This window comes from Salvelinus alpinus, chromosome 1 (assembly GCF_045679555.1).
Source record: "Salvelinus alpinus chromosome 1, SLU_Salpinus.1, whole genome shotgun sequence".
NCBI classification, from domain to species: domain Eukaryota; kingdom Metazoa; phylum Chordata; class Actinopteri; order Salmoniformes; family Salmonidae; genus Salvelinus; species Salvelinus alpinus.
Window position 1 is genome coordinate 25,042,874 of NC_092086.1, and position 13,689 is coordinate 25,056,562.

The 13,689-nt window shown below is 43.9% G+C and overlaps 2 protein-coding genes across 5 annotated transcripts in view; one reads left to right on the plus strand and one right to left on the minus strand.

Moving 5' to 3' along the window:
• Positions 1–234: 234 nt before the first annotated feature.
• dnaja3a (DnaJ heat shock protein family (Hsp40) member A3a) lies at positions 235–8,555 on the minus strand. 4 transcript variants are annotated; one of them, XM_071394853.1, is made up of 11 exons: positions 8,268–8,546; positions 7,498–7,640; positions 7,310–7,393; positions 6,823–7,038; positions 6,378–6,530; positions 6,150–6,297; positions 5,126–5,319; positions 4,907–5,022; positions 3,719–3,816; positions 3,534–3,586; positions 235–1,952 (listed from the first exon to the last, which is right to left on the minus strand). In XM_071394853.1, the coding sequence occupies exons 1-11, from the start codon at positions 8,470–8,472 to the stop codon at positions 1,911–1,913; spliced, it is 1,452 nt and encodes a 483-aa protein (XP_071250954.1). In that variant the 5' UTR covers positions 8,473–8,546; the 3' UTR covers positions 235–1,910. The 4 variants fall into 4 exon arrangements, with proteins under 4 accessions (XP_071250954.1, XP_071250952.1, XP_071250951.1 ...); XM_071394851.1 differs by having other exon boundaries at positions 3,454–3,586; positions 7,498–7,634; positions 8,268–8,533; XM_071394850.1 differs by having other exon boundaries at positions 3,454–3,586; positions 8,268–8,526.
• Positions 8,556–8,646: 91 nt separating this feature from the next.
• The window catches only part of coro7 (coronin 7), a 252,581-nt gene continuing 247,538 nt past the window's right edge, over positions 8,647–13,689 (plus strand). Inside the window, exons 1-3 of the mRNA XM_071394783.1 lie at positions 8,647–9,015; positions 11,641–11,737; positions 12,188–12,268. Of these exons, the coding sequence (XP_071250884.1) occupies positions 8,956–9,015; positions 11,641–11,737; positions 12,188–12,268 (238 nt within the window). The 5' untranslated portion in view covers positions 8,647–8,955. The remainder of the gene's footprint in view (positions 9,016–11,640; positions 11,738–12,187; positions 12,269–13,689) is intronic.

Consider the following 13,689-nt stretch of genomic DNA (forward strand, 5'->3'; position numbering starts at 1 on the left):
TTTGATGTGTTGAGATATTTGCCCTGTTTGAATACTTCATCTTTCATTCCTTGTGTCCCTAAGATACAAATATCCAACTACTAACAGTTCTGTGCTTAGTAATGTTACTTGCAATTCAGCTCTGTTATTACTTGAAGGAAGGACAGACATCAGAAGTATTAGACCAGGGTCATTCTCCAGTAGTTTAGTATTTCTACTCTGTGTTCACATCTGGCAGCAATAAGACATTAACAATTCATTTAGATTTCACTTTAATTATAGATGTTATTTATTTCTCTAACATGACACATTGGTACGGTTGCAATATCAACAGTATTTACAAATATAACGAGGCAGAATGGAGGTACATGAAAGTGTGCTGCTTTGAGTGAATTCTCAGATTCATCAATAGAGAAGGGGTTGACGAGGAGCAGAGCAGATGTCCAGCCACATCTGATCCAACTGGTTGAGTCATGCCTATCCTGGATGACTGGGTTCTTAGACCCAAATGCATCTCCACACACATTACACACCTTTTTTTTTATGTAACAGAAAAGTATATCAGCCAGACAACTTCCTCTTTATCTCACCTTAGCTGTTTGACAGTACAACTCGTTGCAGTGGCTAGCTAGATAGGAAGCAGAGAGATCAGACGAAGCAGAGTTCACTTTACAGAACAAACTTACTACACATTTTTTTTAAATCAGGAGGATCTCAACCAAAACAAAGTTCCTTATTGCAGCAGAGGCCTTTTAAATAAAATAATGATTTTCTATGCTTTAGTATTTTTATACACTAAGTGTACAAAACATTAGGAATAACTGTTCTTTCCATGAAAGACTAACCAGATGAAAGCTATGATCCCTTATTAATGACACTACAATCAGTGTAGATGAAGGGTAGGAGAGGTTAAAGAATGATTTTTAAGCCTTGAGACAATTGAGACATGGATTGTGTATGTGTACCATTCAGAGGGTGAATGGACAAGACAAAAGATTGAAGTGCCTTTGAACAGGGTATGATAGTATGTACCAGGCACACCAGTTTGAGTGTCAAAAAATGCAGTGTTGCTGGGTTTTTCCACACAACAGTTTCCTGTGTGTATCGAGAATGGTCCACCACCCAAAGGACATCTAGCCAACTTGACACCACTGTGGGAAGCATTGGAATCAACATGGGCCAGCATTCCTGTGGAATGCATGACACATTGCAGTCCATTCCCTGATGAATTGAAGATGTTCTGAGGGAAAAAGGGGGTGCAACCCAATATTATGGAGGTGTCCCTAATGTTTTGTATATCCATGGGTTTTTTGGCTATCACTGGCAACAGTACATTCCTCAGACAGCAGACAGACCATACTTTATGAGTGACTGTTTGACTGCGCTGCTATCACACGGTTAGGAATCTGATGGACAGGAACAATTGGAAAATCTATGGAATACCCTGTTAAAGTTGCCGCCACGTTCGCTTTACTTCCGGATCACGTACCCTAATCTTTTGAACATGTGGTCATTTAAGATGTATAATTATATTTGCATTTGTGGATGAATTTACTTCCACCCGATCGATGCCTTATGATTTGTTTGCGCTGGAAGACCATTGCGCAACATTTTTGCACATTGAACACCATCCAAAAAACTCCAAGCCTAAGGGGCAGTCACTTCCTGGTACTTCCAGAACGTATTTCCTCTTGGATTTGGGTTTTAGGCAGCAGGAATGAGTTAGGACCACATTGTGTTTCAGTCCATTGTCTTCCACTGCTAGGGAACTGATCAAGGATGAAAGGAGATCTGTGAAGGTAGATCTGGGGTAACCAGTCTTGTCTAGTGTTTGAGTAGGATACAGTAGACATCATCCCTCCAACACTCCCCCACCCCCTGTCCCCATATCTGGTCTCTCCCTGTGGCTGTCTTCTTAGGGCATCATCTCTCTACCCTCGGACACTCGCCTCAGTTCCCAGTGGACCTTTTACCTTTCAGTATAAAAAAAAGAAAACAGAATTACTGCATGTGTTTTCAAACCCAGCATATGACAGCAAAACATTGATTTGAATTGGGATGTCTTTTCTAGTAATTATATTTCTATGGTTAAACAATTGTGTGTATGCATGTACACTACATGACCAAAAGTATGTGGACTCCTGCTCGTCGAAAAACCTAATTCCAAAATCACGGGCATTAATATGGAGTTGGTCTCCCCTTTGCTGCTATAACAGTCTCCACCCGTCTGGGAAGGCTTTCCATTAGATTTTGGAACATTTCTGCAGGGAATTGCTTCCTTTCAGCCATAAGAGCATTAGTGAGGTCGGGTACTGATGTTGTTGGGCGATTAGGCCTGGCTCGCAGTCAGCTTTCCAATTCATCCCAAAGGTGTTCGATGGAGTTGAGGTCAGGGCTCTATGCAGGCCAGTCAAGTTCTTCCACACCAATCTCAACAAACCATTTCTGTATGGACCTCGCTTTGTGCATAGGGGCATTGTCATGCTGAAACAGGAAAGGGCCTTCCCCAAACTGTTGCCACAAAGTTGGAAGCACAGAATGGTCTAGAATGTAATTGTATACAGTAGCGTTAACATTTCCCTTCACTGGAACTAAGGGGCCTAGCCCGAACCATGAAAAACAGCCCCAGACCATAATTCCTCCTCCACTAGACTTTACAGTTGGCACAATGCATTCGGGTAGGGAGCGTTCTCCTGGCATCTGCCAAATCCAGACTTGTCCATTGGACTGCCAGATGATGAAGTGTGATTCATCACTCCAGAGAACGTGTTTCCACTGCTCCAGAGTGGACACCCAATCCTCTGTATTACGCATGGTGATCTTAGGCTTGTGTGGATCTGCTCGGCCATGGAAACCCATTTCCTGAAGCTCCCGATGAACAGTTCTTGTGCTGACGTTGCTTCCAGAGGCAGTTTGGAACTCAGTAGTGAGTTTTGCAGCCGAGGACAGACGAGCTTGTGTGGCCTAGCACTTCGCGGCTGAGCCGTTGTTGCTCCTAGACGTTTCCACTTCACAAGAACAGCACTTAAAGTTGGCCGGGGCAGCTCTAGCAGGGCAGACATTTTATGAACTGACTTGTTGGAAATGTGGCATCCTATGACAGTGCCACGTTAAATCCCTGAGCTCTTCAGTAAGGTCATTCTACTGCCAATGTTTGTCTATGAAGATTGCATGGCTGTGTGCTCGATTTTATACACCTGTCAGTGATGGATGTGTCTGAAATAGCCGAATCAAATAATTTGAAGGGAAGTCCACATACTTTTGTATGTATGTATAGTGTATGTATGCACGCAACTTTATACAGATGACAGCCAGAAACCAGTTGACTGACAAATGGTGTGCCACAAACCAGTGTGTTCCAGAAACAGTTTATCCCACATATGCATGTGCACAAGTGGCAAAGGCAACATCATGACTAGTGTCCTACCTGGTTTGTGACTGTTAGGCGAAGACATCATGACTAGAGTGTCCTACCTGGTTTGTAACTGTCAGGTGGAGCTAAACAATTGTTTTAACTTGGTGAAGAAGCCCTGCTCCTGCTTGCTCTCTCCTACCTCCTCTTGCCTGTCCTGCTCTGCCTCAGACTGCTTACCACTGCTGCCCCCACCTGGTCAGAAACATGTTCTGCGTGAGCCAAGATTTTACTAATAAAAGCATTATCAGCTTTCATGAGCAGAGCTGGGACCTCAACTAATTGTAAACCAAATGAAGAGGAGCAAGAGTGTGTGTGTGCCACTACCTGCAGTGGTGCTTGTGACACCATTGACTGTCCCCTCCACTTCAGTCTCATCCTCTGCGTAGCTCATGAGCAGAGCTTTCTGTCTGTCTGTCAGGATCCTGCCCACACACACATAATAGTGGAGACCGTGAGGAATGAGCATCTAACATTTGTCAGTAACTTACTACAGAGATGGTATCTAAAGGTGTATTGTGCAGTAACTTACTACAGAGATGGTATCTAAAGGTGTATTGTGCAGTAACTTACTACAGAGATGGTATCTAAAGGTGTATTGTGCAGTAACTTACTACAGAGATGGTATCTAAAGGTGTATTGTGCAGTAACTTACAACAGAGATGGTATCTAAAGGTGTATTGTGCAGTAACTTACAACAGAGATGGTATCTAAAGGTGTATTGTGCAGTAACTTACTACAGAGATGGTATCTAAAGGTGTATTGTGCAGTAACTTACAACAGAGATGGTATCTAAAGGTGTATTGTGCAGTAACTTACTACAGAGATGGTATCTAAAGGTGTATTGTGCAGTAACTTACTACAGAGATGGTATATAAAGGTGTATTGTGCAGTAACTTACTACAGAGATGGTATATAAAGGTGTATTGTGCAGTAACTTACAACAGAGATGGTATCTAAAGGTGTATTGTGCAGTAACTTACTACAGAGATGGTATCTAAAGGTGTATTGTGCAGTAACTTACTACAGAGATGGTATCTAAAGGTGTATTGTGCAGTAACTTACTACAGAGATGGTATCTAAAGGTGTATTGTGCAGTAACTTACTACAGAGATGGTATCTAAAGGTGTATTGTGCAGTAACTTACAACAGAGATGGTATCTAAAGGTGTATTGTGCAGTAACTTACTACAGAGATGGTATATAAAGGTGTATTGTGCAGTAACTTACAACAGAGATGGTATCTAAAGGTGTATTGTGCAGTAACTTACTACAGAGATGGTATATAAAGGTGTATTGTGCAGTAACTTACTACAGAGATGGTATCTAAAGGTGTATTGTGCAGTAACTTACAACAGAGATGGTATCTAAAGGTGTATTGTGCAGTAACTTACTACAGAGATGGTATATAAAGGTGTATTGTGCAGTAACTTACTACAGAGATGGTATATAAAGGTGTATTGTGCAGTAACTTACAACAGAGATGGTATCTAAAGGTGTAGTGTGAGTAGCTTACTTGGGGACTCGGACTTTGACGTGGATGTAGTGATCTCCGTAACCATAGCCACTGATCCGTGCGATGCCCTTCCCAGAGAGGAGGATCCTCTGGTCTGTCTGGATCCCAGCAGGGATCTACAAGAGCATCCACCAATCACAGTTAGTTACTGGCCATCGATCCATCACTCTTATGTTTGTAGGTGTCACAGAAAGGTTGGTCTGTCCGTGTGTCTCTCACCGAGAGGTTGACTGTCTCGTAGAGGCCCTGTGCCCGGGCCGTGCCCCCCAGTACAGCCTGAGCCACAGAGATCAGCACGTCAGAGTGGATGTCTGCTCCGTCCCGTCTGAACACTGGGCTCTTCTGGACCCGGAACGTGATGAACACCTCCTTCTTCCCCACAGGCATCCTGACCGTCTGACCGTCCTCAACACCTGCAAAGAGACAACACAGCCAGTTAACCCGGGTGTGCACTACACAACTTTCAAAATCCTAACACACTAGAAGAGCATTGCAGATTTTGTGCCGATAAAATCAAACAGGTTTGAAAATATCAGGACGTCTGGGACGCTCAAAGACGAGATCAGTAGCCCTCGCGTTAAACCCGCTCGCTCGCGTTAAACCCACTCACATTAAACCCACTCACGTTTTATAGACGTTTCAAACACAGGAACTGCTTCATCCAGCATTAGAGTTTTATAAACATTTAAAACAGTTAATAAGAGCATTATGGGGTGGCAGTAGCCTAGTGGTAAGAGCTTTGGGCCAGTAACTGAAAGTTTGCTGGATCGGATCCCCAAGCTGACAAGGTAAAAATCTGTCAGTCTGACAGCCTCACTACTGTTATTTTTTCACTGTTTTTATTTCTTTACTTATCCATTGTTCACCTAATACCTTTTTTGCATTGTTGGTTAGAGCCTGTAAGTAAGCATTTCACTAAGGTCTACTACACCTGTTGTATTCGGCTCACGTGACAAATAATCTTTGATTTGTTAACCCACTGTTCCCCGGTAGGCCGTCATTGTAAATAAGAATTTGTTCTTAACTGACTTGCCTAGTTAAATAAAGGTTGAATAAAAAAAGGATCAGTGATCTTAATGAGAAAAGGAGGAGATTCAGGATGAGAAGGCTGCTCCTGGGTCTCTCTGTGCGTGTGCATTAGAAAATGCATACTACGTTTAGATCAAGTATTGTTTTGAAAGATTCCAGATAAGACTGGGTAGGTATAGGAGCGAGTGACAGTCAGTGTGTAGGTGTGTCTCACCTGCTGGGACAGGGACCATTACTGTCTTTTTCTGTCTGGTCTGTCCGGTCCCGTGACAGGAGTTACATGGGGTGGAGATCACAGTGCCTTTCCCATTACACCGACGGCATGTCGACCGCATCACAAAGGGGCCAGTGTTCACCGTCTCCTGTACAAGGCAAAACACACAAGCATGTGAGACGAGCACATGAGACACGAACACTTCACGCCACACATCATGTCACCTACCATGCCAGAGCCGTTGCAGTAGTGGCAGTGCACAACCTTGGTGCCAGGCTCGCTCCCTTTGCCATCACATCGCTGGCAGCTGGCCTCAGTGTTGAACGCCATCTCTTTGTTGACCCCCTTGGCAGCTTGGGTGAACGTCAGCTCCATGATAAACTGGGAGGAAAGGAGAGACAAGAGATTCATATTGGATGTCTTTAACAAAAAGTTTACACTCCTAAAAAAGTAATTGCTTCCTGCTTTTACTTCCTGGCATGGGCTCACTCAATATGACCTCCCTGAACATTGACTTGAATGAGCAGTCAAAACTTCTGTTTGTGCTGTATAGCCAACTCATATGGTGGTTGTCATGCACAGACAGCACAAAACAGATCTGGGATTAGGCTAGTCGTAACCCCTTCTCCAAACCCCTTGGTTCTAAAAGCAGTATGGCATCCCAACTACATACCTCCTGGGGCTGATCAAATACGGCATTGAAGTCGCCGAAGCCGCGGCTTCCGGAGAACTCCCCAAAGATCTTGCGGAACAGTTCCTCTGGGTCCACGCTGTTGGCCTGTCCGCTCCAGTACTGCTGGTGTCCACCACCACCGCCCGCCTGGCTGGCGTCGAACCCTGCCACCCCGTACGTGTCATACTGCTTCCTCTTCACCTCGTCACTCAGCACCTGGGGGAGGACAAAGCAGGAAGTAAGATGCACAGTCCTCCAATAAGACCAGGCAGTTCCTTCATAAAGTCAAGTGGTTCTGATGTTTAGTTTACTTGATTAACAGACACTTTCTTCAAGAGTGACATCAAATAGTACCAAGAAACCTGTTAGGAAAGTAACGAACTAGTGATTCCACAACAGCTACACAAGTCACAGAAATATTGCTATCCCTTTAATCTAATTTTAGTTTCTTAAAAGGGAAGCCCATTTTCAAGAAGGTCAGCTAAACCTCATAAGCCTCAGCCAGCTGAGCAAATTTCTCCTTGGCCTTAGGGTCTTCCTTGTTGGTGTCAGGGTGATACTTCTTAGCCATCTGAAGAGGGACAACAACAAACATTATCTTTCAACAACTGTGGTGACAGCTAAGGATCAATACAGCAAGTCAACACTACACAGAAAGTGATCACACACACACACCTGGTAATACGCTTTCTTGATCTCTTTCTGGGTGGCAGTGCGTGGTACCTCCAACACCGTGTAGAAGTCCAGTTTGTTGGAGGCTGGGGCACTTGTGTGGAAGGACAGTGTGCAGATGACATGGGGAGATTTAACACCTGGAACTACCAAGAAAGGGCATGTGAGTAGATTACACCTGGCAACATGACTGTGGATTATTATTGTTGTCCTTCTGTAGTTATCTATTTTCAAGGTAGCTACAGGCCTGTACACTCACAATTCATCTATAACACTAAGCAGGACTATCGATATATCTGAGGACTCAATCAAATACATAAAGTTAGCTGCTGTCTATGATGATCAACTCTTGGGCCAATAAGTTCCTAGCAAACGCCAGTTGGCATATATAGCTAGCTAATCAGGGATCATGCAAATACTGCTAGTTCAACGCAGTGTTTGACTGTACAGTTCAGTAGCTATTCCTGACAGTCCGTTCAAGATCATCAGTGCTGTGACCTGACATGACTTGCCATGCAATGGCTATGGAGCTGCAGGCTAGCTACAGTACACAACACCCCCAGCAATTTGAATGCGTACAAGCTAACTACTAGCTAGCTATGGGCTAAGGTTAGTCTGTCTTTCAGTTGTATCGTTAGGAATGTTACCATGGTGTCAATGTTTTTGTTGCAGACTGTCAGTTGTGTCCAAAAAGGGAATGGAAACTACGAGAAACGCGAGCATCAAGCTAGCCTAGCTTGCTAACGTTAGTTAGGCCGTCTCTGTGCACCCACCTGACAGACCTCTCAATGTCAACGCATTCCCCGTGCCCCCACGCATTGCATTGCTTCCCGACCAGATTTTCTGTGCTCCAAAAGTCGACAGACTTCTTGAGCCTCCATTGGAAGGGGCCAGAGCACAACAAGCAGGACGGTGACCGGAGGACACGGCAACTGTTATCCAACGTGTGGAGCAGCGAGCCGCTGAGGACGCCATCATTACTCTACTGCTGTTACTCAGCGGGGACTGCGCATGTCGGTGACACCACTTACTTGCATATGCGCAAGTCCCCACATGCGCAGTCCCCGCAGAAGAGTTGACTGTCAATAAATGTATTTTGTTTCAAGATGAGCGCAAACTAACTTTCACTCTGTTGAAACATCTGTACTTGAGAAACTGTGGAAGAGTATTTAAACATTTGTTTCCCATGTAGTCCGCTTCAAACTCACGGCAATTACGATTAAACGTTTCAAAACAGAAACATTTGGTATTTTACGGTGGTCAATCATCATTGATGAAGCTAAACAGGGGTCTGAGTCGATCGTCGATAGAATCGCTCACACAGTACAGCGAGTTGTGACAGTGCTGAACTCGAGAACTGTCATCTGAAAAGGAGTGTGCTGCTGAGTGCTCGCTCTTTTCGGATAGTATCAACAAGACAGAGATACCCGGAAGGCACGAAAGTTAATTTAGGTGACTAGAATGAATCGTTTCAAGACCTCCAAATTCAAAAACACCACCCCGAAGATCGGCAAGAAAGATGTAAGTAATGAGCGTTGCAAGAAAGCCTCGCCAGCATTGGTTCTTAGCAACGGCGAAGAAGACGGAATGGAGTTGTGTTTTGGGGAACGTCTGAAAATGTTTGGAGGAAATTGAACTTCCTGCATATCTGCAGAAGGCTGCTGCATCGCAAGAGTGTGTTGGTAGAGAAACAATAGTCTACGAAAACCAAGTGCAAACCGCGAAGGCTGCTAACGTTACAGTGTTAACCATGTGGTTATTGTTATCTAGCTAGCTTTCAGCAGTCTATGCAAATTCCACATCTGAAATTGACAGCGGTTCGTATTGGTCAGGATTGTCAGATGTTACTGATAGGATGTGATGCCCATCATCACTGAATAGCCACATTGTTTAGAATGTATCGGAATTCCTGCTCTCATTGTAACCGGTCATCATTCTACAATGTAGCAGCAGTGCTCAGATTTGAGTTCTAAAGTGCACTGTACATACAGTGCGTATCCCTACGCCATTTAACAAAGCTTCTCTCTGTCAACCAATGACTGTAGGCTGTGCGTAAGATACACAGTGGTGGTGTCATGCTGTCAATCCTGGTGATAGATACCTGGGAGTGCCTCGTTACACACGTTCCGGCTGTGCGCCAATTTGCACAGACAGCCATCACTACTCCTTGTGGGGGCGATTATGTAACCCCCCCACTGCTGTCTTGTGTTGACTGGCTGAGACAGTGGAAATGTCTGACATTCTTTATATTAAGTGGATGATTTAGGTATTGTGGAGAATGTCATTGTACAACCTGGTAGATCCTGATGATGCGAGTTGATCTCTGGACTTGCTGTAGCTTAGCCCCGTGATAAAAACATAGTTGTGCCTTGAAGACTTCTCATGATGCCAGCCAGACACCTCGTACATGCTGTCAGATATAGTCTACCACCAATACAGCCCTTACAAATACAGCCCTTGGGTATTTCCTATGTGCATGATGACCAACAGTGGTTAGGCCTACAGTGCACCACAGTACACTGCTGCACGGTCGAGCAATAGCTGAAGTTCACAACTGGTTTGGCATTGATGAGAGTTAAGTTCCCTTTTTATAATAGGCCTAAGTCATGAGTGACCCCTGCCTGGACAAAATAAAGCTTTAAAAGGGTGCTCTTATAAATCGGTTATGAAACATACCATTACTTGGATGCTTATTCTCCATGTAGCAAACCTCCACACAGTCTCAGTGTGAGTGAGTTCCATCTGCAGAGCGGATCTCTGATCCTGTTACGAGGACTGCCTCAGAAAAGCAACACTCAAAGCACCCTCTCAAATGTTAGGAGCGAGGGATGGCGGGAGGGAGAACTCCAAGGAGTGAGTGAGTGAGAATGGGCACCTTGTTCTCTTTATGCCTGGCTGCCTGTGGAGCAGTAATATGTCTTTCCTGAGAGAACTAGCTGTTTTGCTGGGCTGTCAGACACTGTCTGGGCTGCAAAGTGCTCTCTGTACCTTCCCTGCCGGAGCCCGCGACAGTGTTCAGGCCTATTGTCTGACATTAGCCCATAACGGTTTTGGCAGCAGTGTTATCAAACACACAGCGCTCCTGCCTCTGCCCTGTTGTTAGTGTTGTGAAAGGAGGCTCCCACTTCCTTAACATTCTGCTGATTCAACATGGACGGCAGAGGGGGTGTGTGTGTGTGTGTGTGTGTGTGTGTGTGTGTGTGTGTGTGTGTGTGTGTGTGTGTGTGTGTGTGTGTGTGTGTGTGTGTGTGTGTGTGTGTGTGTGTGTGTGTGTGTGTGTGTGTGTGTGTGTGTGTGTGTGTGTGTAACAACATGCCCTCTGATAACCTCTTTCTTATTATGACAGTTAGTCTGAATCTTCCTTATTATGACAGTTAGTCTGAATCTTCCTTATTATGACAGTTAGTCTGAATCTTCCTTATTATGACAGTTAGTCTGAATCTTCCTTATTATGACAGTTAGTCTGAATCTTCCTTATTATGACAGTTAGTCTGAATCTTCCTTATTATGACAGTTAGTCTGAATCTTCCTTATTATGACAGTTAGTCTGAATCTTCCTTATTATGACAGTTAGTCTGAATCTTCCTTATTATGACAGTTAGTCTGAATCTTCCTTATTATGACAGTTAGTCTGAATCTTCCTTATTATGACAGTTAGTCTGAATCTTCCTTATTATGACAGTTAGTCTGAATCTTGGAAGTTTGGAGAAACAGGGTGTGTGTGCTCTGCCTCTGCATTTAAGTTATCCACAGTTTATTTTGGGATGACAATGAACGGCATTGCACTTCAGCAGTGTGTATCTAAAAGAGTGTGAGCTGCTATTCTCTTGTGTGGACTTGTCAAGGGAATGCTTAGGATCCCACTCAGTTGGATAGACTTGCATTTAAGTGAACAGACAATAACTGAAACATTCTAATGGTTTTCTTGTCAAGTATAACAACAATTCTGTTCGTCCCTACTCTATTATATTAGCATAGGTCAGAAATAGCCTACTCATAATGACCGTTAGAGAGTGTCATCTTTTAGGCCACAGCGATCACCTTTGTTTTATCTGATGGCCAGTTCCTTAAGTCATCTTCCTAATGATAGCTCCAGTGTCCCACCACACCTACCCCTAATGCACTGTGAATTTCCCCTGTGTCCAGGGCTGGATCAGTAATGTCCGGGCAGGATCCTTCACCTCTCAGGGGAACCACATCAAATCCAGCACCAGGCTTGTGGCCTTCAACACTGACCAGGCCGGTAAGGTTAAGACTGAGTCAGGACAACTATAGGGCCGACCAGAACCATACTGTGCTTTCTTTTCAAAATGTCATTTCCTGCATGATTCCAGCAGCTATGGTGGATGTGGTATCCTTTTGGCACTATAGTGTGATTCAGGCAACAGTGGTATGCGGTTGGGGCTCAACTAAGAATATTCTGTCTGGTCTCTGTTATGAGGAGTCATGCTGTCTGTCTCTGGTATATTTACCTGTCTGTCTCTCTGGTATATTTACCTGTCTGTTTCTCTGGTATATTTACCTGTCTGTCTCTGGTAAGTTCACCTGTCTGTTGAAGCGTGTGTGAGCAGGTATTGCCATCACAGAGCAGATATCTCCATCTGTTTTGTTTGAGCAGGCCATATCAGTATGAAAGAGAGACTGTATAGATCACACTGTCTGTCTCTTGTGTGTGTGTCTTAATTGTCACCAGGTGGAGGAATGCTCGGCCTCACCTCTGTGGAACCAGGGTCTGATGGCAGGTGGACAGTGACTGTGATCCCATGTCATTCTGGTAAGATCCCTCTATCCACTTTTCATCCACTTTTCATTAATTTCTCCTGAATGGCGCAGCGGTATAAGGCTCTGCCTCTCAGTGCTAGAGGCATCACTATAGACCCTGGTTCGATCCCGGGCTGTATCACAACCTGCCGGGATGGGGAGTCCCATAAGGCGGCGCACAATTTGCCCAGCGTCGTCCGGGTTAGTGGAGGGTTTGGCCGGGGTAGGCCGTCATTGAAAAATCCCTCCTTCACAAGTGCCAGACACTATCCACTCATCACAACTCTCTAATTTTTCTCTCTGTTGTATTACATTTCTTAAAGCTGCAATATGTAACATTTTGGGCGACCTAAACAATAAACAAATTCATATAGAAATGTGTGTCATAGATCTGTCATTCGCATTGAAAGGAAATATAAGAAGTAGATCTGTTCTATGTGCGCTATTTCTATGCTTCCCGTTAAATTTTGTTTTCGTCTTTTGCTTCAAACAGCTGAAAATACAATATTTTTAGTTATGTAAAATATGTTTCACAGCGGTTTAGATGGTACAATGACTCTGTACACTACACTTGTTTGTCTTGTCACATAAACTGCAATTAAGTGAACTATTAGAATTTTAGCAACCAGGAAATGGCGGAGCAATTTCTGCATCGTGCGTCTTTAATTTTTCATATTCTTACCATGAGTACGTTTTACATAGCACAATAATTTATCTGGGATTGTACTGTCTCTCTGTCTTGCCAACTGCTATGGTCATTGTCACGACTACCGAGCAAAGGAGTTAGCTGGACAGTACAACCAGATCTGGAACTAGGTGTAGTGAACATGAGTCAGGTACATGGTTGCTCATGGTCTCGTGATGAGCTAGCCCTGCCTGCGACTTCAAAAATCAGTGTCCCAAAAGGGAATTTCCTCTTGGTCTAAAGTAGTTTCTAACGTGAGAGACCAGGGTTAAGATGTTTCAACCTTTTTCTAACTCACTCCCTTCTGTCTGCCTTTTTAATAAGACCAGTTTCTTAAAGGCCCAGTGCAGTCCAAAATGTGATTTCCTGTGTATTATATATATTTCCACACTAGGAGGTTGGAATAATACTGTGAAATTGTGAAAATTATTATAATGCCCTTTTAGTGTAAGAGCTGTTTGGAAAGACCGCCTGAAATTTCAACCCGTTTTGGTCGGATGGAGTTTTGGCCTGCCTGGTGACATTATCAGGCGGGAAGTTTGTTAATTTACCAATAAGAAAGAGGGTTCCAAACCTCTCTTTTGTTGTTTCTTTTTGACCATTTTAATTGAAACCAATCACAGTAAGGTACTTAATTGTTCCCCAGAAATGATTTGATATTGTGACAAAAACTGCTGCATTGGACCTTTAACTTACGAATTATATTCCTTGTTCCCAAGTGATCACAAGAGAAATGCAAATGCCATTGT